General features: G+C 50.6%; 1 protein-coding gene across 2 annotated transcripts in view; it reads left to right on the top strand.

Annotated features, from left to right (window-relative positions):
- STK10 (serine/threonine kinase 10) overlaps window positions 1-25,228 on the top strand; it is a 119,379-nt gene that overhangs the window by 18,278 nt on the left and 75,873 nt on the right. For both annotated transcript variants that reach the window (XM_035014188.1, XM_035014199.1), the window contains exon 2: window positions 6,905-7,069. In XM_035014188.1, coding sequence (XP_034870079.1) covers window positions 6,905-7,069 — 165 coding nt within the window. The remainder of the gene's footprint in view (window positions 1-6,904; window positions 7,070-25,228) is intronic.

The raw sequence follows: 25,228 nt of genomic DNA, 5'->3' as shown, positions 1-25,228 counted from the left end.
ATCCCAGGACCCTGGGATCATGACCTGAGCCGAAAGCAGACGCTTAACCATCTGAGCCACCCAGGCGCCCGATCCTAGTACCTTTCTTTTGTTGTTGTTATTTGAATAACTTCCTGGCCTTAAATTCTTAGGAATGAGGGTTAATAGGCTTTAAAAACCTATTGCAGTTGTTGTCTTTAGAAGATGGAATCTGTTTTTGTCAGTAATGAGCATACCCATTTTACCACCTGTTTTGTTGCCAACTGGAGGTTCCCATTATTCCTTGTTTCTGGTAATTTAATAAATATGCATCTCTACTTTTTTGGAGGAAAATTCTTCCGGCAGAAGAATCCCCTGGTTTCTGTTGCCTGTGGCCCCTTAGTAACCATGTTTTCTACTTGGGTCTTTGTGTCCTGGATTATCAGTTAGGTCCTGTGAGAGGCCTCAGTGAAGGTCACTTGGTGGGTCTTGGTGACCCTTTTGAAGGTGGCCCTTATTACATGTGTGTGGTGTGGTAAGGTACCTCCATGGATGTGTGATCTCTGCTGGAATACCCCCAGAGATGGCAAACTTACTTACTCTTTGGTGGCAAATGACAGAAGTCCAGAAGGGAGTTTATTGGCTCATGTAACTGAAAAGTCTAAGGGCAGACCCCGTCTTCAGGAACAGTTGGCTCCAGGTGTCCACAGGCCTCATCATCTGCCCTTCTCCATTTGTGGGCCCTGTTTCCTTTGTCAGGGCTTCATCCCCAGGCAGGCTCTCTGCAGGATTGGCCACATGGGCTATGAATTCTCCAGCCTTTCATTCTACCAGTTTAGCAACTCCAGAGAAAGAAAAAAGCCGCTTTCCTGATAACTTAACCAAAAAACCAAAAAACCCCAAACTGACCCAGAACCACCCAGATACAACCCTGTTGACCTGCCTTGGGTCACTTGTGCAAGTGTGAACCACTGGCTATGGCTGAGAGGGCCAGGAATGAGTGGCTGGGCCTGGGCTGTGCCCTGGGACCTGGTGGACTCAGCTGCTTATGAACCCCTGGCACCAAGAGGGAGAGCAGTTGCCAAAGGAAAGGAGAGTTGTGAATCTGCAAGGGGGATAAGGCAGCTGTCCCAGATCGGACCGTGGTCACTGCCTTCACTTTTGTGGACTCTGTTTCTTCCTCTGCAGGGGAGGTCGGGGAGATGGGGTGTGGGAGTGGTGGTTAATGTTCTTTCTGATCTGAGTTCTGTGATACCAGCTCTTTCCCTGGAGGAGGAGGGAGGGACACAGTGATCAGCCTGCAGCCAGGAGGGAAGGGGGTGGGTTGTCTCCACCAGCTGCTGCTTTGTGGTTGACTTTTAGGAAGCCCCCGGCCCCTGACTGGACTGGCCGGGGCCCCTTGGGTGGGGCAGGGCTCCCTGCTGGGAGAGTTGTCCCCACCTCCTCCAGGCTGGGCCCCGAGAGCTGCACAAGGGAAGATTGTTCCCACAGAGGTGCCCCGGCCAGTAAACACAAGTGGCCACTGTGTGTCTGCTCTCAAGGGTGTGGGCTGAGGCGTTAGTCACTGCCAGCCAGCAGTGGAGGGCTGGGTGGGGGCTCCCCCATCCTTTGCTGGACCCCAGCCTTGCTCAGCCAGTGGGAGAGACGGACGTCAGAGGCCACAGGAATCCACTTGTTCTTTATGTGACTCCTTGCCTGTCAACTCCCACAGGTACCCCATCCACTTGGACCACCCTTAGCTTTCCAAGACCCACCCACTCTCCAAGATACCCTCACGTCTGACCACGGAGGGAGCTTGGGCATCATTTCCTCACCCTTCTACGAGGGGGAAACTGAGGCCCATACAGCACCTTTGCAGAATTTGACCTTGAGCAAAGAGGTCAGCACATGGACGCTGAAGCCACATGGGCCTGAATTCAACTCCCAGCCCTGTTATTTACCTGCTGTGTGTCCTCGAGCAAGTGACTTCACCTCTCTGAGCATCAGTTTTCTTATATATAAAATGAGGCTCTCAATAGTACCTCCCCAGTGTAAAAATTAATCCCAGGGATCAAACAGTGTCCTCTGTGCCCTCTCTAGGCCCTGTTGCTTTGGCTAGTTTCATTTCCAAGCTCTGCTTGCAGGCACATGTCCCAGCAGCTCCAGGCCTGGTGCCTCAGTGAAGGAGGCTCGGGCGAAGCGGGGTGTGGGGCAACCGCAGCCGCCTCTGCTACTGTTCCGAGCTTGCATCTCACTGGCTAACGTGATCCCATTATTCTCCCTGAGCTAGTCATGTTCTGATTGACCAGGACGAGTCACACACCCACTTCTAGAGATGGAGGTGGATTCTGCTCCGTTGTATTTTGGGGACTGGGAATGTGGGCAGGTTAGCTCCACTGAAGAAAAATCAAGAAGGGTGAATTATGTCACGGGAGGGCAGTGATTCCTCCCACCAATGCTCCGTCTAGGCAGAAGCTGTCTCATTCACTAGAAAAGTGTCTCACCTATAACGTGAGCTCAGTAAATAATGGTTGAATGAATGAATAGGGAGGGAAGAGGCGGATTCCTGGCAGTCTAGTGTAGTGAAGAGAACACTGGCCTGGGGGTCAGGAGACCACAATAGCTCACAATCTTGGGTGGGTCCTGATACCCCTTTGAGCCTTAGTCTGCTAATCTGGGAAATGGGCATGATGGCTAACACCTGCCTTAATGGCTTATGGGTAGATTAAATTTTGGTACTTTTGGTACCTGACAGCTGCCAAGCATGTTGTTCCTACGTGGTCTTCCTTTATCTTTAGCAATGGTAGATGGAGCAGGGAACCCTGGGGTACTCGCCAAGAGGGGCTGGTTGGGAAGAGATTTTGGAATTTAGGCTCTTTGAGCAAGACAGGCTTGCATTTGGATCTGCTTTTACCCCTTACTTGCTGTGTGACCTGAGGCAAATCACCGTGCCTCTCGAAATCTCAAGTTTTCTCATCTGTAATTTGGGACTACTAATACTTGTCTCCAAGGGTTGGATGGAGGATGAAGTGAGAAATTCCATTTAAGGCCTGTCCTGGCACACGGTGAGTGCTCAGGCAATGTTAGCTGTGTTTATCATCAGCTATTATTATTCCGTCCTCTGACATCGGGGTGAGCAGATTGCTGCCTCAACCAGGCTTTTAAAGAATTTAATTTTGGCCAAGTCACTTTAGGTGCCATGACTGTTGCCAACTAATCCCTTTCTGGCAGGCTCTGGTCTCTGTAATCTGAGCGAGGTGCTGGGCAGCGGGTGTCCCTCCGTACTGACACTGGCGCCCAGCTGGAGGCCCAGCCCCGTGGTCAATGCTGCCTTTCAGGGTGATGGGCAAGGCAAGTTTTGTGCACTCATGGAAACAGTCCCTGCCTGGGCCTCCCCCACTTTGGGGAGAAAATACTCTTTTCAGGAAACCCAGGAAGAGATGACATGCAGCCTCCTTTTCCCACCTCTCAGGAGTGAAAGGTGAATGATTGCGGGATGGGGGGGGGGGCGGCGGCTTATGCCTACTCAGCTCTCCCCCATGCTGCTCTGGCTGGGGGTCAGGAGAGCATGGTCAAGGTGGTTGCTGTGCTCACCCGGCCGTAGCTCTGGCCATCGCCCTGAACTCTCCTTTTGCAGGCCTCACCTCCTCTTCTGGGTTTGGAGAGAAGGAGCGTGAGTGTTGTGCAATGTGTAAGGGTACTTTGATGGTCCTCTCATGGGACACTTGAAAATCAGCATTACCAGAAATGAAAGGGCGGGTACACAATCAGGTGAGAGGGAGAGAGAGAGAGCACGAGAGCACAAGCACCCAATGGCTGAATTCATGAATTTCTCAGGTGTTCTCAACAAGCTATCAAGTTTAGGAGGAGTTTAGGGGAGAGACCCCCCACTCAGGTAGGGTGAGTGAGCCGGTGAGTTCCAGCACCAGGACTGACCTTGGGGAATGACCCCACATGAAATTCCCTCCCCCGCACCGGGCTCCTGGGCCACATATGGAAGGGACCATGCGGAGGAAGGGTGAGCCTGCCAAAGAGTGCAGACTTGGGAGCCTGGGTCCAGACCAGCCCTGTCTCCCGTGTTGCAGGGGACTCTACTTCAGTCTCCTCATCTGTGCATGAGATAGTCATAGCACCAACATCGTAGGGTGGTTGAGGAGATAAGTGAGTTAGCACATGTTGAAGTGTAGTCCAGTGACCTTGATCAGTGGGAGACCATCGTTGTCACTGTGTGGGGGCCTGGGGACTTTGCAGCTGAGTTAACAGAAACAGTTACCTAAACAGAATAAATTTACAAATGAATATAAAAATTGCCTACTGGCATCACTCCCTTCTGGAAGGTTCCCTGGCAAGGGTCGACACCCCCTCTTGGTTCCCCTCCCCCCATAACATGCAGTCTGGTCACTGGCGGTAGAGGACCTTGAGGCCAGGGGCAGCGTTGCTGTGTCTCTGCGTGACCGACTGAGTCACCCAGGTGCCCCTGCTCAGTGTCTGCATGGAGGGTGCCCTGTTGCAGGGCTGGCCTGGGAGTGCTCGTAGGTGTCTGTCGTCATCCGGTCTTAGAGGCTTCTGAGTTCTGGGGATGATAGGGAGACTGTTTGGTAGTGGAAAGTGCACAGAGTCTTGGAAGTGAGATTCAAATTCTGGTGCCACTACCCTAGGCCCAGCCATGTCCCCCCTCTAAGCCTGTAGAATGGGGACACTGAGCTGCTGGGTGCTGTCGTGTCATGTGAGGCGATACGAATGCCCATTGTCCTTCCTGGGGCGCTAGGTGTGTGGGAGCAGCTGGGCCATCACCGTTTGCAGTGGGTCGGGTTGCAGAGCTGTTCTCTGAGGTGAATGGCGTGTGACGCTGTCCTCAGGAAGGCACCACAGTGGAGACCGACCGGGCTGCTCGTGGGCTCCAGGGCAGCTCGTTCCCCCCATGCTTTCCCACAGATCGCGATTCAGAGGCTCCAGACCCCAGTGGCTTGCTTTTCGGGCTCGTGTTGTAGGCAAGTGTGCTCCCTTGTGCACACAGTGAGGGAGTGCTCCCCACGGCAGCCCCGTGACTCACGGGCCACCTGAGGGCGTGTGGGTTCTGCTCCCTTCTGGACGCCGGCTCCTCGTGCCTGCAGTCGCTTGTACCACTTACGTGGTCATTTCTCTCTTGCTCTCACTTCTTAAAATTGTGGTGAAATATGCATAACATAGAACTGACCATTTTTCGGGTGCCTGGGTGGCTCAGTTGGTTAAGCAACTGCCTTCGGCTCAGGTCATGATCCCGGAGTCCCGGGATCGAGCCCCGCATCGGGCTCCCGGCTCGGCGGGGAGCCTGCTTCTCCCTCTGACCCTCTCCTCTCTCATGCTGTTTCTCTCTCGCTCGCTCTCAAATAAATAAATAAAATCTAAAAAAAAAAAATAGAGAACTGACCATTTTTCGCCATTTCTAAGTGTACAATTTAGCAGCCTTAAGTACATTCACAATGTCCAGCCTTCCCCACTATCCGTGTCCAGAACTTTTTCATTCTCCCAAACAGAAACTCTGTCCCCATTAAACACTATCTGTCCATCCCCTCTAGTGGCTTCTGTTAGACCTTCTGTCTCTGAATTTCACTCCTGTAGGGATCTCACATAAGTGGGGGCATATGATATTTGTTCTTTTGTGACTGGCTTTTTTTCACTTAGCAAAGGGTCATCCATATTGTAGCAGGTGTCAGAATTTCCTCCCCCCCCCCTTTTTTTTAAAGATTTTATTTTATTAGAAAGAGAGGGAGAAGCAGCTCGTCACGGGGTTCAATCCCAGGACCCTGGGATCATGACCTGAGCTGAAGGCAGACGCTTAACCGACTGAGCCACCCAGGCGCCCCTGCATTTCCTTCCTTTTTAAGGCTGAATAATATTCCATTGAACGCGTGTACTCCTTTTCGTTTCTCCGTCCACCTGCAGATGGACATTTGGCTTGTTTGCACCTTTTGGCTTTTGTGGATAGTGCTGCTGTGAACGTGGGTGGACAGATACCTGCTAAGATCCCTGTGTTCAGTTCTTTTGCATTTATCCCCCATAGTGAAACTGCCGGGCTGTGGGAATTCTATGTTTAACCTTTTAAGGAACCCCCAAACTCTTGTCCCTGGTGAGTACACCATTCTACCTTCCCACCAGCCATGCACAAAGGTTCCAGTTTTTCCACATTCTCACCAACGCTTATTTTTCATTTTTATTTATTTTTTATTTTTCAAAAGATTTTATATATTTATTAGAGAGAGAGAGAGCACGAGAGAGTACAAGTGGGGAGTGGCAGGGAGAGGGAGAAGCAGGGCGCCTGATGTGGGGCTCAATCCCAGGACCCTGACCGAGATCACAACCCAAGTCCAAGTCAGTGCCCAACCGACTGAGCCACCCAGGTGCCCCCAGTTTTCCATTTTTTATATAAAAAGTGTCATACCGGGGTGCCTGGGTGGCTCAGTCAGTTAAGCCTCTGCCTTCGGCTCAGGTCCTGATTCCAGGGTCCTGGGATCGAGTCCCATGATGGGCTCCCTGCTCAGTGGGGAGCCTGCTTCTACTTCTCCTGCCCCCCCGCTTGTGCTCTCTCTCTGTCAAATAAATAAAATCTTTAAAAACAAAGAGTGTCGTACCACTTTATTGTTCAGTGACTTGGATCTCTTACTGAACAACGGTCTTTCCATGTTGGTATTTGTAGAGCTAAGCCATTCTTGTGTTTTTCCTTATCTCATAGTATGGGTGTGCTGTACTTTAAAAAATACGGTTATTATGAAATGCCAAACGTTGTTTCTCATGCGTGCCCCCTGCACTGACATCCTGAGCAGCACTGGCCATTGTTAAGAACAGCGATCTCCTGGTCCGGCCTCACTGTCCCATGAGGACCCCCGGGCTCTGCCAGCCCACTCCTGTGGGCCTCTCCTAGCTGGCTTCCTGGGCTCCGTTTCCTGCCAGGCAGTCCTTGTTGACCTTCTTTGTCTCCACTTTGCAGGCCAAGAACAAGGAGACAGGTGCTTTGGCTGCCGCCAAGGTAATTGAGACCAAGAGTGAGGAGGAGCTTGAGGACTACACAGTGGAGATCGACATCCTGGCCACCTGTGACCACCCCTATATCGTGAAGCTCCTGGGAGCCTACTACTATGACGGGAAGCTGTGGGTAAGGGCCGCCTACTGCCCCCTCTGGGTCCTTGTGGCCTGGCAGGCTGAGCTAGCCTGGTTCAGAGGTCCTCAGCTCTTTCTCAGTGTCTGCTTTGAGGGCAAGGGCTGGGGTGAGAAGAAAGTGAAGCAGGGGGGGTCGAGGTCCCCCATCCTTCCCTTTCTGCAGAGCCTCCCCGCTTTTGGGGGTGGGGACACTGGTTTAGAGCAGGAAGGAAGTATACAGTTCTACTGCCAGGCCTCAGATCCCAGCTCTGCCACTCACAAGTTGCAGAACCCTGGGCAAGTTCTTAAGCTCTCTGCCTCAGTTTTTCCAGCTGTAAGATGGGAGTAATAATGGTGCCTAGCTCATATGGTTATTACAGGGATTAAAGAAATTAATTCATGATCAGTGTTTAGAAGTGTACCTGGCAGGTGTGAGAGTTCAGTGACTGTGGCTCTTTTATTATTTGTAATAGTGGCATCATTATTGGCCGTAGCTTCTGCATGGGGATTCTTTTCAATGGTGGCGCTAAAGAAGGGGCCCCTTAGCAGCCCCATTCTCCGTCAGCAGCCTTAGCGTGATGTGCACATTGCAGATGCATCTTCAAGCCCACCTTCCAAACCCAGCATCATCCCCAGCTTCTCTAGAGTAATTCCGCAGCGCCCCCGGTTTGCACAGGGCGCATCCACCCTGCACAATGCTTGTCCAGTGGACGCTCGTCTAGTATGAATGCCTCTCAGTTTATAAAACCCAGACTTCCTAGAACATCTGTGTCTCTTCAGACTATTTTTCGGCAAGTGTTTTATATGTCAAGCAACATTTTTATGTCCCCAAAACTCAGTACAACATTTGTCACAAAATCACGTGCAGGACAAGTGTCACGTGAATTATAGATGCAGTTGGGAGACTGTCAGAACCACGTGTAGATGTTTTGCAGAGGGAGCCGAGGGCCGGCAGTCCTGGGCGTCCCTGGTGGTGCTGGAGCTGGGAGAGCCGGCCCAGGTCCATGTTGCTTGCCACACAGCAAGGTTAAGCATGATTTGGTGGTCAGCAGGGGGGGTGTTGTAACATTTGACCCCTTATCATGGTAGTTTATTATGTGTAGAGAGAGTATTACTATGCTTTAGTTACATTTTAGGAAATTAATGGGAAGTTAGGAGTTGATAAGTAGTGCTTTATGATTTTTCCCATTTAAAATAAGGGGAGGGCGCCTGGGTGGCTCAGATGGTTAAGCCTCTGCCTTCGGCTCAGGTTATGATCCCAGAGTCTGGGGACTGAGCCCCACATCAGCTCCCTGCTCAGCGGAGAGCCTGCTTCTCCCTCTCCCGCTCCCCCTGCTCATGCTCTCTTTCTCTCTGTATCTCTCTGTCTCAAATGAATTTAAAAAAAATATCTTTAAAATAAGGGGAAATAGGTTCCAGGTTGGCTTTATTTTTTACTTTTGCACAGGATGCCTGATTTCTAGGAGCAGACTATTGATGCTTGATGGGGAAATCTGTGTTTCGTTTGTGAAAAGAATCCTGCTATTTAAGAAAACCAAAGGAGAGTTGAGAAACCACCGTCAGAGTTGATCCTCTCATTTCCCAGAGGTGAAGGAAGCCGGTGTCTGAGGGGAGCAGGCATGTGGGCCCCCCCAGCCCCGCCCAGAGCTCTGTCTGCTGACCCTGCCTCCCCTTCCAGTCCTGCACAGAAGCCAACTCTCCTTTGCCTCTCTGAGAATCTCCTTGGGGAGACTCCTGAATGTCACTGAGGGGATAAAACCACCCCCTGACTGCCAGCTGCAGATTCTAAAACCCTTCCTCATCTACTGTCTCCAGGTGCTTCAGGAGGTGGTGAGCAGGACGGGGACCCAGGCACAGAAAGGGCACGCCCTCTTGCTCATGGTCACACACCTGCACCTACGTGTTTCCTCTGTCCTGATTCATGGAGCTGCTTTTTATTTTTTATTTATTTATTTATTTTTTAAAAGATTTTATTTATTTGACAGAGAGAGACACAGCGAGAGAGGGAACACAAGCAGGGGGAGTGGGAGAGGGAGAAGCAGGCTTCCCACCGAGCAGGGAGCCTGATGCAGGACTTGATCCCAGGACCCTGGGATCACGACCTGAGCCGAAGGCAGATGCTTAACGACTGAGCCACCCAGGCGCCCCTGGAGCTGCTTTTTAAAAAGCTCTCTCTTTTTAGAAATTAAACACATATTATTTATATAGTTAACAGAGAAAAATGAGAGTGTAAGGAAAAACAAAAGAAAAAGAGATTAAAACCATTCAAATATTTGTACCAGAGATAACCACATTTAGGATATATTTTTCTAGGCTTTTTTTAAAAAAAAATATATACACATATATACCCATACCCACAGGTTTTTTAAAAAGAAGAATTGATGCCATACTTATTACTTTATTTTTTACTCTTTTTATTTAAAATCTATTTTTTTTTTAAATAATCTCTACACCCAACGTGGGGCTTGAACTCACCATCCTGACATCAAGAGTGGCATGCTCTGCCAACTGAGCCAGCCAGATCCCCCATTTACTTAATTCTGTTAAGAACCACTTTTCATGGGGCGCCTGGGTGGCTCAGTCATTGGGCGTCTGCCTTTGGCTCAGGTCATGATACCCAGGGTCCTGGGATAGACCCCATGTTGGGCCCACTGCTCGGCAGGAAGCCTGTTTCTCCCTCTCCCACTCCCCCTATTGTGTTCCCTCTCTCTGTGTGCCAAATAAATAAATAAAAATCTTTTAAAAAAAACAAACCACTTTTCATGTCAGTGGGGAAGTACCTTCATATTTGATTATTCAGTAGAATTCCATCTTCTGACTGTGCCATTCTCTATTGTTAGGCATTTACACTGCTTCCTTTTTTTTCTCTTAGAAACAAAGGTGTGATGGACCTCTTTGAATGTATGCTTGCCTGTGAACCTCTTTAGGAAAATTTTTAAGCATCTGAAGTGTCTTTTGCTAAACCAGCCTCACAGAGCCACTTTTCATATTATACAAAGGAGTTTTCCCACCTACCTGCCCACCCACGACACCTACCCAACATTCATCTGCTTATCTGTCCATCCATACAACCTTTATTGGACTGCTGATTATGTACTCATTAAGAAAAACATCTTTTATATGTCTGTCCCCATTATTGATTGTGACCAGGTAGAAAGTTCATGACTTTCCCAGGTCCAAAGATAATACCAGCCACAGCTAACATTTACTGAGGGCTTACTGTGTTCGAGGCCTTTTAGCTGTGAGTTTTACTGGGATTATGTCATTTACTTTTCATTCTATGAGGTAGTTGCTTTTTCCCCATTTTACAGATGAAAATAAGAAACAAAGAGGTTAAGTAAGTTCCCACCCAAGGCCACGCAGCTAGAAAGTGGCAGAGTTGGAAAACCAGATAGAGAAGAACAGTTTGTAACTGGGCTGTGACTGTCATAAGGTTGTTTAAATAGATACATGAGAGTGTTCTGACCCAGAGTTGCCTTTAGGCTGGTACTTTCTTACCCAGGGCTGCTGCTGTGGCCAAAACCATTTCTCACCCTCCTCTTCTGTAGCTGCCCCTACAGCCTGCATTTGTTGTTTTATAGACTCTTAAACGTGCCATGTCCTCATTTTTGAGGATTTGAGTTTCAGACATTGTGAAATCAAGGCAGAAGTTGCTGGAACTAGGTGGGTGATGGGCAAAGGGTCTCCCGCAGAAGGGGCAGTGGTGCAGAAGCATGAAAGTTGTGGCATTTGGATAATGGGTGGTCTAGGATCAGGGCAGCACGTGGAAAGAGGAGGGCAGTAAGTAACTGGAGGCCATGTTATGTGCAGGGCTTCCAATGCCAAGGTGAAGAGTTTGCACTTAACATTTTATTATTTTTAAAAAAAATTAGAGAAAGCATGAGCAGGGGAGGAGGCAGAGGCAGAGGGAGAGGGAGAAGCAGACTCGCCTGCTGAGCTGGGAGCCTGCTGAGCTGGGAGCCCGATGCTCCCTGAGATGATGACCTGAACAGACACTTAACCGACTGAGCCACCCTGGCATTCCCTGCACTTAACTTTTTAGATCAGCGGTTCTCAGAGTACCGCCCTCAGACCAGCAGCTGCAGCCCCTGGGACCTTGTGAGAAATGCTATCAGGTCCCAGCCCAGACAGACCTGCTCAATCAGAAACTCTGGGTGGGGCCCAGCAGTCTGTTGTAAGGAGCCTTCTAGGTGTCTCTGATGCTTGTTTAGCTTTGAGAACTGTTTAACGTAAGGGGGACTCAGTGGCAGTTTTCCACAGGGGAGAGACATTTTGTGTTTTAGAAAGAAATCAGGGCTTGAGGGGGCAAGAGTGAAAGCTTCGAGGTCAACCAGAAAGCAGTAAGAAAAGGCTGTGGGGTGGGGACATTATTGGGTCAGCAAGGGCTGCCAGAGGGACATTTGAGCTGTATCTTAAAGGATGCATGGGAGTTCTCCAGAGGGATGGGAGAAGGAAGACCAGTTGGAAGAGAGAGAGACAGCATGCACAAAAGTATGGGAGAGAGAAGTCTTGTTCTGAGATACAGGGTTGGAAGGCGCACGGACTTTTTGGTGTCTCCTGCTGCGTGATGGGTCTCGGACCCAGGCCTCTCGTGTGGCTCCAGGGGCCATCTTTCCATGGTGGTGTCTTTGACAAAACCCATACTGGACCTGGGGTCTGCTCTCAGGGCTTGGGCTTTGGGATGAGAAACTGGCTCCTGCGCAACTGCTCTGGACCCTTTCCCCAGCCATGGCATCCAGGGACAGACCTTCCCCCTGATTGGGGCGGTGGACATTCACCAAACCACCCCACCTACGATCTGACAAGATGAGCTCATTTTCTTCCAGATTTTGTAATCTTAGCAAAAGTCTTTCGTAGTTTCTTAGGCCCACTTCTGCTTTTAAATATCAAATGGAGCAAGTGGGGGAAAAACAACCCAGAATATTCTAGACCAACACTGTCCAGTAGAAATGTAATGTAAGCCACATATGTGATTTAAAATTTTCTAATAGCTGTATTTAAAAAAAAAAAGAAACAGGTGACGTTAATTTAAATAATACAATTTTTTTAAACCTACTATATCAAAAGTAGTATTTTGACATTTAATCAATATAAAAATTATTAATGAGATATTTTACTACATTTTTCATTGTAAGCCTTCAGCTCCAACGTGTGTTCTACACTGAGAGCACATCTCAATTCAGGAGCTAAATTTTCACCGGAAATCTATATTTAGAAGTCATAAAATTTACAGTTGACAAAGCAGATGCAAAGTTGTCTCAGCGTTCTTAAACGTTTCCTAGTAACGGAATTGAGTGTTGGTTTTTACATTTAAATTAATTAAAAGTGAATGAGGTCATAAGTTTAGTTCTACACGAGGCACATTTCAAGTGTGGTCGGTAGCTGCTGGATTGGACAGTACAGACAGTGCAGCTCTGGATGTAGACCCAGGGTCCAAAAATGAGCGCACGAAACCCTGGGCTGCCCTCTTGAGTTTTCTTTAGTTTATAATGGCCCCTCCCCACCCCCAGCCCTGAGCCAGATTCTGGTCTCTGGGAAGGTCTTGCAGGGGTTGGGTCCGTTTTCCAACAGGCGTTGCAGGAGTGGGAGCGAGTGGGATGGTGGGAAATATTTAAGTCACCTCCCCGAGGAGAGCAGCCCTGGTGTATAGCATCCGCCAGTTTCTGTGGTGTAAACATTCCCACTTTGGTTAATTTCAGGCTACAAACACCGTGTCACTGCGAGCGCTGGAAAGAGGTTTGCAGTAGCACTCATGCCTTACCCATACGGTAGATGTAAATGACATCCAGAGTATAGATAACAGTAGAATGTGGTAAAAGAATTAGGGAAAGGATGAGTTTTGAGTGTTTGTAATCTTTGTTTTTAATAGCATTAAAAAAATATTTATAGAGTTATGTAACTTGATTTTTAATCATGGTTGTGTTTAACAGCCAGCTTACAGAAATTCCTGGAAATTTCACCATCAGTTTCCCAAGCCAGTGAACGCTAGCTAGCTCCAGCACGCCACGGGAGCCAGACCAGAGGTGTGTTGACTAAACCACAGAGCATTGCAGCTGGGTGTCACACAGCCATCTGCTCATTTGAAGATGAGACAACTGCAGACCAGAGAGGGTCTGGGATTTACCCAAGGTCACACAGCATATTAGTCACAAGGCCAGACATGCAGAAGTCTTCAAGGACCGTGGATGAGAGAACCTACTCATGTTACACTGCCTTATAAAAAGCCCTTCCCTGGCTCCCCAGAATATATTCCACACCCAGGACACAGGCTGTTGTCTGTCTGCCATCTGTGGATGCTTTCCCAGATCTCTTCTCCAGTTCTTCTAAGCTGCTTGGAGGCATCTCCTCCAGATGTTTGCTCACCTCGTGCCCTGTCCCAGGCCTGCCCTTCTGATGTCATCTGCAGTCAACAAGAGCATCACTGCCTCCATGAGGCCTTTCACTTCCCCAGACCTCTAGGTGGAATTTACCTTCTTTTCCTTTCCTCTCTGCTCCATTTGTTCTCTCTCCTACCACGCACATTTTAGTAGTTACCAGTCTTGGTGTCACCTCTGGGAGACTAGACTCTGCCTCCATTCTCAGCCAGGGCTGGTCCAGTGCAAGGGAAGGAGTGGAGGTCCAGGCTGGTCCCCTCTAGAGAGCTGAGGCTGTTTGGGGCACACCCTGCTCCGGGGAGACTGAAGTCCCACAGAGCATGTCCTGAGGCCAACTTTGGCCTTGTTTTTGAAAGAAGCAGTTCCCTAGCGAGTGGTAGCTGTAGAAAGGAGGGAAGGAATCTTCATTCCTCTAAACTTTTCCTTGTGTGGAATCAAAGGGAGGTGAGGGTGGCTGGGGTCCTGCTTTTGCACATGGTGAGGATTCTGAAGCCTCTTCGGATCCGTTCCTGACCACAGGTCTTGCTCAGGCTTTTTCCTTTGGGGTTCTGTCTTTTCAGCACAAGGGAAGATGATGGTGACACAACCTATCATGTGATGAGGATTAAGTGTGCAGGTCAGATGTGGGCAGCAGCGTCTGGCACAAAGTGGATGCTTAGTTAATGCCATTGTCCCTCTCTCCTCTCCTCTCCCAGCCCTTTATTCTCATTCCCTGGATGCCTTCCAGCTCCTTCTACCCCGAGTTTCCTGCATCTCTCTCTCTTCTGACTTCTCTGCCTTTTACTTCCTGAGGCTTTGATGTGATCATGTCCCCCCAGAACAGTAAGGAAGGTAACGTGAGGGTGGATGACAACACCAGCAGAGTGAGGAAAGGCCTTCCTGTGCACACAACAGGCCTGGCCATCCTGTTCAGAAGTCCCTGTGCCCCCGGGTTTTCGGAAAGTTTTGCAGTGAATTTATTTGCCCAGCAGTCCCCTTGCTGAGTACTGATCAGAGCAGTGACCCCCTGCTTGGCATGGGAGGTCTGCAGAATCATGGAGTCTTCCTGGGTTTCCTCTGGGTATGAACTAACTGTTCTCAGTGCTGAATCTCTGCGGTATTGATATGATACTCTTGCTGGACTGCCTCTTCCACTCTTCATTCATTCTGCTACCTCTATAATAGTTAACCTTTCCTTTTTTTAAAGTGGCTCACTTTCTAGAAATTGAATACGCATATTTAAAAAGAAACTTTCATCGCACTGCCCTAAATGGAAAACTAGGACCCACTTGCCCTAAGCAGAAATAAAAGAAAATAAACCAGTTCTGTTAAATTCTAACCTGGTCCCTTTGCCTGCCAAAGCCTTCAGTCTGGGCACTGCCAGGCTTCAGCCTTGCTGAAAGGAAGTTGTCACAGTGGGCCTCTTCAGCAAAGTAGTACTGACTCCCCACTGCCAAGGTGGCCCCCCGAGTAGCCCCGTGGACACCAGGGTCTACACCAGGGTTTGGATCATTCTCTCTGTGTGTGTTGGGGGAGGGGGGCTGCCCTGGACATTGTAGAATGTTTAGCAACATCCCTGTTGCCAGTAGAACCTCCCACCTCCCTGCTCAGTTTGACAACCAAAAATGTCTCCAGATGTTGCCAAATATCCTGGGGGGCTGCAGACTCACCCCCATTGTAAACTGCGGGCCTTTATCATTCAGCCTTTTGCTGTTGGGGTGGGAGGGTATCAACCATGCCAGACAGGCTCTGAGCCATGGCCCCTCACCTGTGTGTCGGGCCTTGGAGTAAGCTGCAGACTGATGATCTCAGGCCAGATTGGGCCTCCAGACACTTTCTGTTTGGCATGCGAGACGTGTTGCTAGCATTTTGTCAGATTCTGGCCTTGAACGTTCTTAGAGATGTGGCTATATAGGCCGCCTTTCTGCCTGGCAGCAAGTGTGAGGGGCCCCACTGACAGGGGCGTGCTCTCCCATGGGCCTCAGACCTCACCACTCCCTGATGCAGTCCCGGTACTGAGGCCTGTTTGTCATGGCAGTGTGCCACTGTTTAATTTCAAGTAGAACTGAGAGGAAATATTTCTTATCTCACATCTTTATCAAAACTGAGGAGAGTAAGGATAACCAAGAGGATCGTGCTCCTAGAAAAGTGTGTGAGAGCACATTTTTTCATATAGGCAGCTTCCTTTGCCCCATAAGTTAGCTACCCAGACCTGGTGGGCTCTGAAGCCAGGACTCCTGGCCTAGGGAGTCTAAAAATAGGCTTGTGAGGGCTCTGTGAGCTTCCTGAACGTGTATACCAATGTGTGTGTGTGTGTGTCCGTCCGTCCATCCGTCCATCCCTGAAGGAGTGACTGGGGCTTTTTAGAGAGTAGCTTCTTGTCTGAAAGTAAACATTCTGCAAAGAGGAAGTGCAGGTCCCAGGGTCACAGAGCAGGGTGTGGATGGGAGGGGCCCCCTGTCCACACTTGACCATATGACCACATTTCCCCAGCCAGGGTTTCTGCGGCTTGTCGCCTTGGGCTAGGAGGGCAACTGTTGGTCGCTGACAGAGATTGCATATCTGGCCTTAAACAAGCCAGAGCTATAAAGAGAAGTTGAGGTAGAAAGTAGCTAGCAGCTCTGTGTACATCTAGAAAGTTGCTCAGTGTGGCCGGAGCCTGAGGGCTTCCTGGATCTGAGACCCACTTGCCGTGTGACTGTAACCGAGTGCCATATAACCGTACCTCTGCTTCCTGGTCTGCGATGTGAGGGACTTGGAAGGGTTGATCTCAAGGAGGTCTTTCCACTTAAGTTGGCTCATTTCGTCCTGACCCATGTTTCTCTGCTCCACAGGCAGCAGTAATGTGGGCCAGGTCCCCTTTCCATGGGCTGCAGGGTCGTGGTCCCCCTGGGGCCGCCTGGCATTCCCAAGCCTCTCCTCTCCTTCTGGATTGGGGCTGTGGAGCACCCACTTGTTGGGACACACACACGTCCACAGTAGCGCTTTGTTAAAACCCCTGGAAGTCTGCACAGGCGTCTCAGCCCTTTGAGGCAGATGTGTTACTGCTTTTTTGCCATTCCCCTTATACAGATGGGGTGCCTTGAGCTTGGGGAGGGAGAGCAGGGGAGGAGGCTTGCACCTTCTTGGACTAGAGGGTGAATCAAGAGGTGGTGGGGAGGGGTGGTGAGAAGGAAGAGTCAGCAAAATAGCTGGCTTTCGCTGGGCTCTTTCATGATTATCTCACTGAATTATCACAAATCTATGGGGTAGAGATGCAGTCATTTCCATTTTACAGATGTGAAGACCGAGGGTCAGAGAGAGAGTGACTTGTATTGACTCACAGCCAGGTTCCAACCCAGATCAGCCGGGCTCCAGAACCTTGTCTCCTCCCCCTGGCAGTGCCCCTCCCTGGGTGCCAGCCCTGGGCACCCCTGGGAGCAGATCAAAGAATGCAGTGTGTGACTCCGTGCCCTCCACCTGGGGAGCCCATTGTCCAGCAGAGTGTTCCTTGACAGTGCCTGGTGGAGAGGGGGGCCTGTGGCCAGGGGATCCACCCAGCTTCTACCTCAGGCCCAGTGGATCCTCCTGGTGCTGCTGGTGTCCCTGGCTGGGCCCAGGTGGAGTCCTGTAGCTGAACCTGTGGATGGACAGGAGGTGTGACCTGGGGCTGCCTGGAATTCTGTTGGCATGGCCCGCCTGGGGTTCTGTGTGTCATGTTCACAGGAGCCAGGGTGACTCTGGTCTAGAGATTTGCCTGGTTCCCAAGCATGTCCTCGTGGGTTTTGTTTGCCATCTGACCTCGTCAGCCGGCTGTCATCCCCTCGGCCCTCCCGTACCCTTCACATCCCTTCCGTCCATCAGGCATGGGCTTTGGGGTCACCCAGACCTGGGTTGGAATCTGACTGCCCCCTCTCCTGCCTTGTGACCCGAGACAGGTCTTTTCATGCTTCAGAGGCTCAGTTCTCTCATGTGAACATGGAGGGTGATGACTTCACAGCACTTTGTCCAGGGTTAGAAACCCAGCATATCCCAGTTGGCGGACAGTAGGAGCCCTGTGCCAGGCACTTAGCTAATAGGTCAGGGGTGTTGCTCAAGGTCTAGATGGGCAGATAAGTGCGTAAACCAGGCCCCCAGGCTGCATAGAGGGCAGGCTTTTCCAGTTTTTTGAAATAGCACGAAACTTTACAATGGACATCTTTCCCTTAAGAATCCGGGCATCTGGCTTCGCTGGAAGGATCAGCAGCTCTGGCTCCATGGGCCCGTATTTCTGCGTGGCGTCTGTGAGCCGGCTGAGTGTAGCTGGCCCGTAGGTGGGCACCTCCTGCCCTGTCTGCCTGTGCACCCCCCTGCCCCCCCGCCCCCAGCGCATGTTTATGGAGCACCAGCTGTGGGCCAGGCACTGTCGCGGTGGTGAGGGCACGGACACAGAGCCCTGCCCTCGGGAAATTACATTCTAGGGGCAGTGGCATGGGCCCCCAGAGTGTCAGATGGTGATGTGTGCCATGAACGCATGGGCGCTTGGACTTGCCTGGGACACCCCCTGTTTTCTCCCTGCGCCCCACTGCTCTGGAATGGCTCCTTGGTGCTGTCGCAGGGCGCGCGCTGGCGGGCTGCACGTTTGTGCATCAGCCTCTGCTGTCACGGTGGTTGTGCGCGGGCCGAATGCACCGCACGCCTTCCTCACGGCCCCCTGGTGCATCACCACCAAGGAGGCGGCTCCTCCAGGTTCCCCCACTTGACAGATGAGCAACCCAGGCTCCGATCCCTGAACTTGCCCCCCCGGGTCGTTCTGTTACTCGGCGTCCGAGCCGGAACTAGCCCCCAGCTGAGTGGGACTCCAGTGCTGAGTCCCTGTGTTCATGTTGGTTTGTGCAGGCGCGTTGGTTCCCTGGAGACTTGTGTCCCTCGGGCAGTGAGTTGAGGAAGGCCGGGGCTTATCTTGGGGGTGCAGTAAGACGCGCGTGCCCACCCGGCACCGTGTTGCTGGCTCTGCCCGCTGGGCCACATGGCCACCCCTACCCCTTTGTTTCAAATGCTACGTGTCCCTTAAGGACCATCTCAAAATGCCACAGATGTTTAACAAATTTGGTTGAAAATGGTGTCTCCTACCAGGCAGCCATTGCCTATGACCCTGCTCACTCCACGTCTTAAGGATTCATGAGGCCATCTGACCCCTCCCCTCTGGTCCCTTCCCACAGGGCAGGGGCACAGCCCTGGCTCCTTCCTCTCTGTCTCTGCAGGGGCCCTGGCACAGCTGGCTTTAGGGAATGGGGGCTGGGCAGGCAGATGGTCTGATAGAGCGAAAATGTCTGTGCAGACACACAACTTCCCGTGTCTCTCCCCAGGGACTGTGAGTTCAGTTTGCATCTGCCCCGGAGTCCGATTCCAAGCCCGAACTTGGCCTTTGCTGAAAGATGGTGTGATGAGGATAGTGGTAATGGCAATGACCATCCTAATGATGACAAGGACTGTCGTTTGTCACGTTCCGGCTAGGTGCAAGGCACTGTGTTTGTTATTCTTACGTGTGCAGTCTCATTTAATCTCCCAAGTCCGCATCAGGGTAGGAATGTGTTGCCCCATTTTACAGATGAGGAAATGGAGGCCTGCAGTCACCCAATAGCAGCAGCCTTTGGACTTGGGCTCAGGGGACTTTGGTCCTGCAGCCAATGTTCCTGACTTCTGGGCTGGACTGTACCAGAAGGGGTAAGGCACTCCCGGATTCGAATCACCTCAGTAGCACCCCAGAGCTGCCCAGGGACTTGGGTCAGCACGTTAGGACGCGGCACCACCTCCGTCTCCTCATCTGTTGATCCCACCCCAGGGACTGTGGCAAAGGGGCCTTAGAATGTACTAGACAGGTCCAGAAGCTCGCCGGATCATCCCTTCTCCCCTCTGCTTTGGCAGAACTGCCCCTCTACCCCCAGAGCCCCAAGGTCACCCCCTGTGCTCTGGGTGCCCTTCCTGCCCATTGAGGCCACTCAGTTCACAGGGTTCCTCCCGCAGGCTTTCTGTGGATGTGGCAGGCGCAGCTGGGGGTGGAGGAAGGAGGCACAGCGTTCCAGGGAGGCCTTGTGGCCGTGGGCTGCCCCACTCAATGGCCACATTGTTTGGCCTGGAGCTCAGAGGTGCCGAGGTTTTGGGACTCCACCTACAGAGACAAGGCTGCTGAGAAGCGGGAGACATTTTTGTGTCGACTGTTTTGTGTTTGGTGGCTGCCCCGTGGACTTCCTTCCACAGACCTCTGTTGAGTAACCAGAAGCCTCTTGCCTTGCATGCTGATGGGGTGTCCCCCTGCCCAGGGGCAGGGAGGCCTGGATGACTGTAGTACCTGTCTGCTTCCCCAGGAAGGAACAAGCCCAGAGAGGCAAAGGGCTTGCTCAGGGCTCCATGCTTCAGCCGCCTTTGTGTCTTGGAGTCCGACAGACTGGGTTTATGTCCTGGTTCTGTCCCTTATGTGCTGAGTGGCTTTGGGGAAGCCCTTTCCTCACCAAACCTGTTTCCCCACCTGTAAAAGAAGGTAAGTATAACTGTTCCCAGTAAAGGAGTGCTTAGCACCGTGCCAGTATGCATTAGGTGCTCACTCCTGGCAGCCATCAGCTCTCCTGTCTTGGGTGGCAGAATTGGGAGGGCCTGGCTTCTGGCTGGCTTTGCCGCATCTAGCTGTCAGCTAGGTTAGTCAGCCTTTGGCTGTTCTGCCCTGATTTCTGGGCATCTTAAGGCCACTGAAGTGTCTCACTTATAATCATTCATTCATGTATCCAGTAAACACTTAATGATCAAGTGCAAGCTTGAGGCTCTGCTAATGGATGATATGGATGGACTTTTATAAGTATAAACTACTTATTCAATGATAAAGTGACTTTAGTTCCTCACCTTGAGCCCTAAAATGCCAGTGTTGCAAATGACCTACAGCTGTTCAAAGCTTCATTTTCCAGGTGTGGAAACTGAGGACTAGAGCAGGAAAGGGGTTTTGCCAGCCCCCCGGAAGGACAGTGGCAGAACTGGGACTATGTCCAGAGACCTCCTGGCTCTGGCTTACTTAACTTTAGTTCCAGGAATGTTGCCAACATTTATTTTTTGAGCACCTTGTGTGTCCTTCAGGGAAGGCCAGGGAGGGGAGGGGCCCTGGGCCCAGAGCAGAGTGTTGATGCCTCGTCTCTGGCTTTCGAGTGCCTCAGTTGTCCCGCGGGGACTGCCGGGCTGTGGTGGTGCTGGCCCCCTGATCCTGCTGCTCGGCCTGCTGCCTGTGGGCTGTAAAAGTTAATGTCTAAACCCTGTGGGTGGTCCAAGCTTTGTCTTATCTGGGCTGGGACATCCTAGCTCCCTTATCTCCCGGTGAGCAAGCTCACTTGGCCTGTGTGAGCAGACCGGTGGGGCCCCGTGAGGCCCAGTGAGGGCTGGAGCAGGAAGAGAGAGAGGGGCCCTTTCCCCTACTCACCCAGGGGCTGAACTCAAGTTTTTTGTGGCTTCTTCCTTGAGGCCTGAGGAAGGGAGGATGGGGTCACTAGGTCTCTTCCACTGGGGAGATGAGCAGAGCCCAGACTTGGCACCCAGACCGGTCCCAGTTCAGGTCCGGGCTTTGCCACTACTCGTTCCATCTGTGCACAGCCCTGAGAGGTGTGGCGGGTCCTCCCTGGCTGGGAAGGGACCAATTGTGCTGTGACAAAAGCTTCTGTGCACTCGGTAGTCCCTTTCCAGTATGGATTGTCATGGCCTCTTCCGCAGCCTCCCTGTCTTTCTCTTTACTCGGAATTGGGTTTAATTCCATTCAGTGTTGACGCAATAAAAATCTTCTACTGTTTTTTCTTACGGTTTTAGTTTGTTTGCTTTTATTAAAAAAAGAAAAAAAAAAACCCCACTGAATCAGAGAGACCTTAATCTCTCTGAGCCTCAGTTTGCCCATATGTAAAATGGGAATAAAATATCACTAAATGCTAATAACAGTTGGTAACACTTACTGAGCATTGACTTACTGTGTGCCAGGTCATGTTTTCAGGGCCTGGCATACATTATCCTATTTTATCCTCACAATAAGCCCCAGGAAGTATAGGCATTTTTTAGGGTATCTGCTTCAAATCGTGAGTGGAAGATAATCCACGCAAAGCACGTGGCACAGGGCCTGGCACAGAATAAGCTCTTGATTCCAATTAAATGTCACGGATGGGGAAACTGAGGCTGACCCCAGGTCACTGACCTGGCAGGCACTTACCTGTTGAGGAGGTTGAGGGCATGGAGTGAGACCGTGTAGGTAAACGGCTGCATATCTGGGGTTTTCTTTGTGTGTTACTTACAAGGGCAGAAATCACCTTGGTGTTGATGTTTAGCCCAGATGTTTGATATATTGTAGGCCTTCCCAGCAGGTTGGGGAAAGGTGGATCTGGTAGAGAGGAGAGATTTTTTTTTTAGATTTTTTATTTATTTATTTGACAGGGAGAGACACAGCGAGAGAGGGAACACAAGCAGGGGGAGTGGGAGAGGGAGAAGCAGGCTTCCCGCCGAGCAGGGAGCCCGATGCAGGGGCTCGATCCCAGGACCCTGGGATCATGACCTGAGCCGAAGGCAGATGCTTAACCGACTTGAGCACCCAGGCGCCCCGAGAGGAGAGATTTTAAATTCTGGCTCTGTCGGTCTTAAGGAGTATTGAGTTGATTCATTTGCATGGCTCTGAAGAAGTTGATGCAGTGAGCATCCCCAGGCTGAAAAAGGAGGAGATACTTCATTAATTGAGCTGTGCAGGTACAGTGCTGGGTGCACACCTGCCCGGACCCCCTGCCAGGGGGCCTCGTCTCCCAGATGCAGAGATTGGTTTTCTGAATGAGAACTCTGAGAGCACAAGGACTGTTTTTCACTGCCATATTCCCAGTGGCTAACATAGTAGAGGGACAGGGTAGGTGCCTGATGAATCCATGAACGGGTGAATCAATGAATGCATGAGTGACGGGAGAGGTGATGTGACCTCCCAAGATCATGTAACAAGGCCATGACCCTTATGCTGTTCCCTGACAGCTGCTTAATCTAAACTGATGGGGAGGCAAACACAGGTTTCCAGTTTCCTTTGGCCCTCAGCCAGAGAAGAAGCCAGCAACTGCCTGCTGTCCCCCATCAGGCACCCTCTGAGCACGCGTATGGGCTGGCGTCTCCAGGGAAAGGAAGCTCTTGAGTGCTGAGGAGGGGGAACAGTCACGGTGAGGGTACTCCTCTGGGAAGAGGGCCTGGAAAAAGCAAGCGCCTCTCTTACCAGAATGTGCTACCTGTATCCAAGCTCAGGCAGAGCCGCCTTCTTAACACAGGGCAGCTGTTGCGAGCAGCTTGGCTCCCGTGGGCCAGGTTCAAAGCCCAGCCCTGCCTGCACTGGCCGTGGGGTCCAGGGTAGGGCGGGAGGGGCTTCCTTCTTACAGGTTGAGTCGAAACCTTAAAATAAAGAGACTCAGATGCCAGCAGGGAAGATGTTTGATATATTGTAGGCCTTCCCAGCCGGTTGGGAAAAAAGCGGAGCCCAGGGAATGGGATATGAGCTCTTTAGTCAAAACAACCTGGTTCAAATCCTGCCCTCATCTCAGTGGTTGGGGACCGTGGCAAGTTACCGACTCTCTCTGTGCCTCTGTATTCTCATCTGGAATACGGGACGACGAACAACAGCCTGTGCGCCCAATCTGGCCTGCCCCTTGTGTTTGTAGATGAAGGTTTGTGGGCACACAGCTGTGCCCTCTGTTCAGGTACCTCTGGCTGCTCCCGGCTGCAAAAGACCATCTGGCTGCAACCTGAAAACATTTATTGTCTGGCCCTTTACGGAGAAAGTGTGCTAACCCTGTATCTGTAGAATGGGAATAATAACAGTGTTTACCTTACGGACCCATGTGTGGGTAAAATGAGAGACTGTGGATAAGAGCCATGAAGGGCCTGGGACAGGACATAATGTCTGTAGTTTCCTGAGCTGAAGGGCACTTGGGTTACGTTTTTTTTTTTTAGAGATTTTATTTTAGAGAGAGAGCATGCAAGCGGGGAGAGGGGCCGAGGGAGAGGGAGAGGGAGAGAGAGAATCCTGCAGCAGACTCCACGCCCAGCACGGAGCCTGACGCGGGGCTGGATCCCAGGACGCTGAGCTGAAACCAAGAGTCGGACGCTTAACCGACTGAGCCACCCAGGTGCCCCGCACTTGGGTCACGTTTTAAGAGCCATGCAGTGTCTTGGTCTGGGAGCCTATCCCTGCACGTACTCCCTCCCTCCCCCTAGTCCCTCATAACCACTAATCTCTGTCTCTATGGATTTGCCCATTCTGGGCATTCCATATACACGGAATCCTATAATACGTGGCCTTTTGTAATCTGATTTCTTTCACTTGGTGTAAGGTTTTCAAGGTTCATCGTATTGTAGGATGTGTCAGTGCTTCATGCCTTTGTGTGACCGCATCATGTTCCATTGCGTGGATAAGGGCCACATTTTGTTTCTCTGTTCATTAGTTGATAGACATTTATGTGAGTCGTTTCCACTTTTTGGCTATTGTGAAAAATGCTGCTGTGGACATTTGTGTACAAGTTTTGGTGTGGATTCATGGTTTTTTATTATGGTAAAATATGTATAATAAAACATTTGCCAGGACGCCTGGGTGGCTTAGTTGGTTAAGAGTCTGCCTTCGCCCAGGTCATGATCCCAGGGTTCTGGGATTGGGTTCTGCATTGGGTTCCTTGCTCGGCGGGGAGCCTGCTTCTCCCTCTCCCACTCCCCCTGCTTGTGCTCTCTCTTTCTCTCTGTCTCTCTGACAAATAAATAATTAAAATCTTCAAAAAAAATAAAACATTTGCCATTTTAATCATGTTTAAGAGTACAATTCAGTGGCATTCCTAAGTTCACAATGTTGTGCAACCATCCCCACCATCCATCTCCAGAACTTTTTCATCTTCCTGAACTGAAACGGTGTACCATTATTTTTATTTTATTATTTTTTAAAGATTTTATTTACTTATTTGACAGAGAGAAGACACAGCGAGAGAGGGAACACAAGCAGGGGGAGTGGGAGGGGGAGAAGCAGGCCTCCCACGGAGCAGGGAGCCCGATGCGGGGCTCGATCCCAGGACCCTGGGATCATGACCTGAGCCGAAGGCAAGCGCTTAACAACTGAGCCACCCAGGTGCCCCACGGTGTACCATTATTTTTAATTAATTAATTATTTTGTAGGCTCCATGCCCAGCGTGGAGCCCAATGTAGGCCTTGAACTCATGACCCTAAGATCAGGACCTGAGCTGAGTCAGGTGCTTAACCAACTGAGCCACTCAGGTGCCCCAAACTGTGTACCATTAAACACCAACTCCCCATTCTCCTCTCCCCCCCATCCACTGGCAGTCACCTTTCTACTCTATTTCTGTGAATTTGACTACTCAAGGTACCTCACATAAGAGGGATCATGCTTGTACTTTGTGGCTGGCTTATTTTACTTAGCATATTGTCTTTGAGGTTCATCCATGCTGTAACACGTGTTAGAATTTCCTTTTTTCTTTTTAAGGCTGAATGATATTCCATTGTATACATGTGGTATGTATATACCGTATTTTGTTTTTCCATTCATCTGTTGATGGACATTTGGGTGGTTTCTACCTATTAGCTATCGTGAATAATGCTGCTGTGAACATTGGTATACAAATACCTGTTGAATAGCCTCCTTTCAACTTTTGGGTATATATCCAGAAGTGGAGTTGCCAGATCATAAAGCATTTCCATTTTTAATACTTTAAATTCTATTTTTAATTTTTTGAGGAACTGCTGTCCTGTCTTCCACAATGGCTACACCATTTCACATTCCCGCTAGAAATGCACAAGGGTTCTCATTTCTATACATCTGTGCC

The sequence above is a fragment of the Mirounga leonina genome, unplaced genomic scaffold (genome assembly GCF_011800145.1).
Source record: "Mirounga leonina isolate KUSES-001 unplaced genomic scaffold, KU_Mleo_1.0 Mir_104, whole genome shotgun sequence".
In the NCBI taxonomy this organism is placed as follows: domain Eukaryota; kingdom Metazoa; phylum Chordata; class Mammalia; order Carnivora; family Phocidae; genus Mirounga; species Mirounga leonina.
This window is presented reverse-complemented; position numbering and strand designations above follow the sequence as displayed.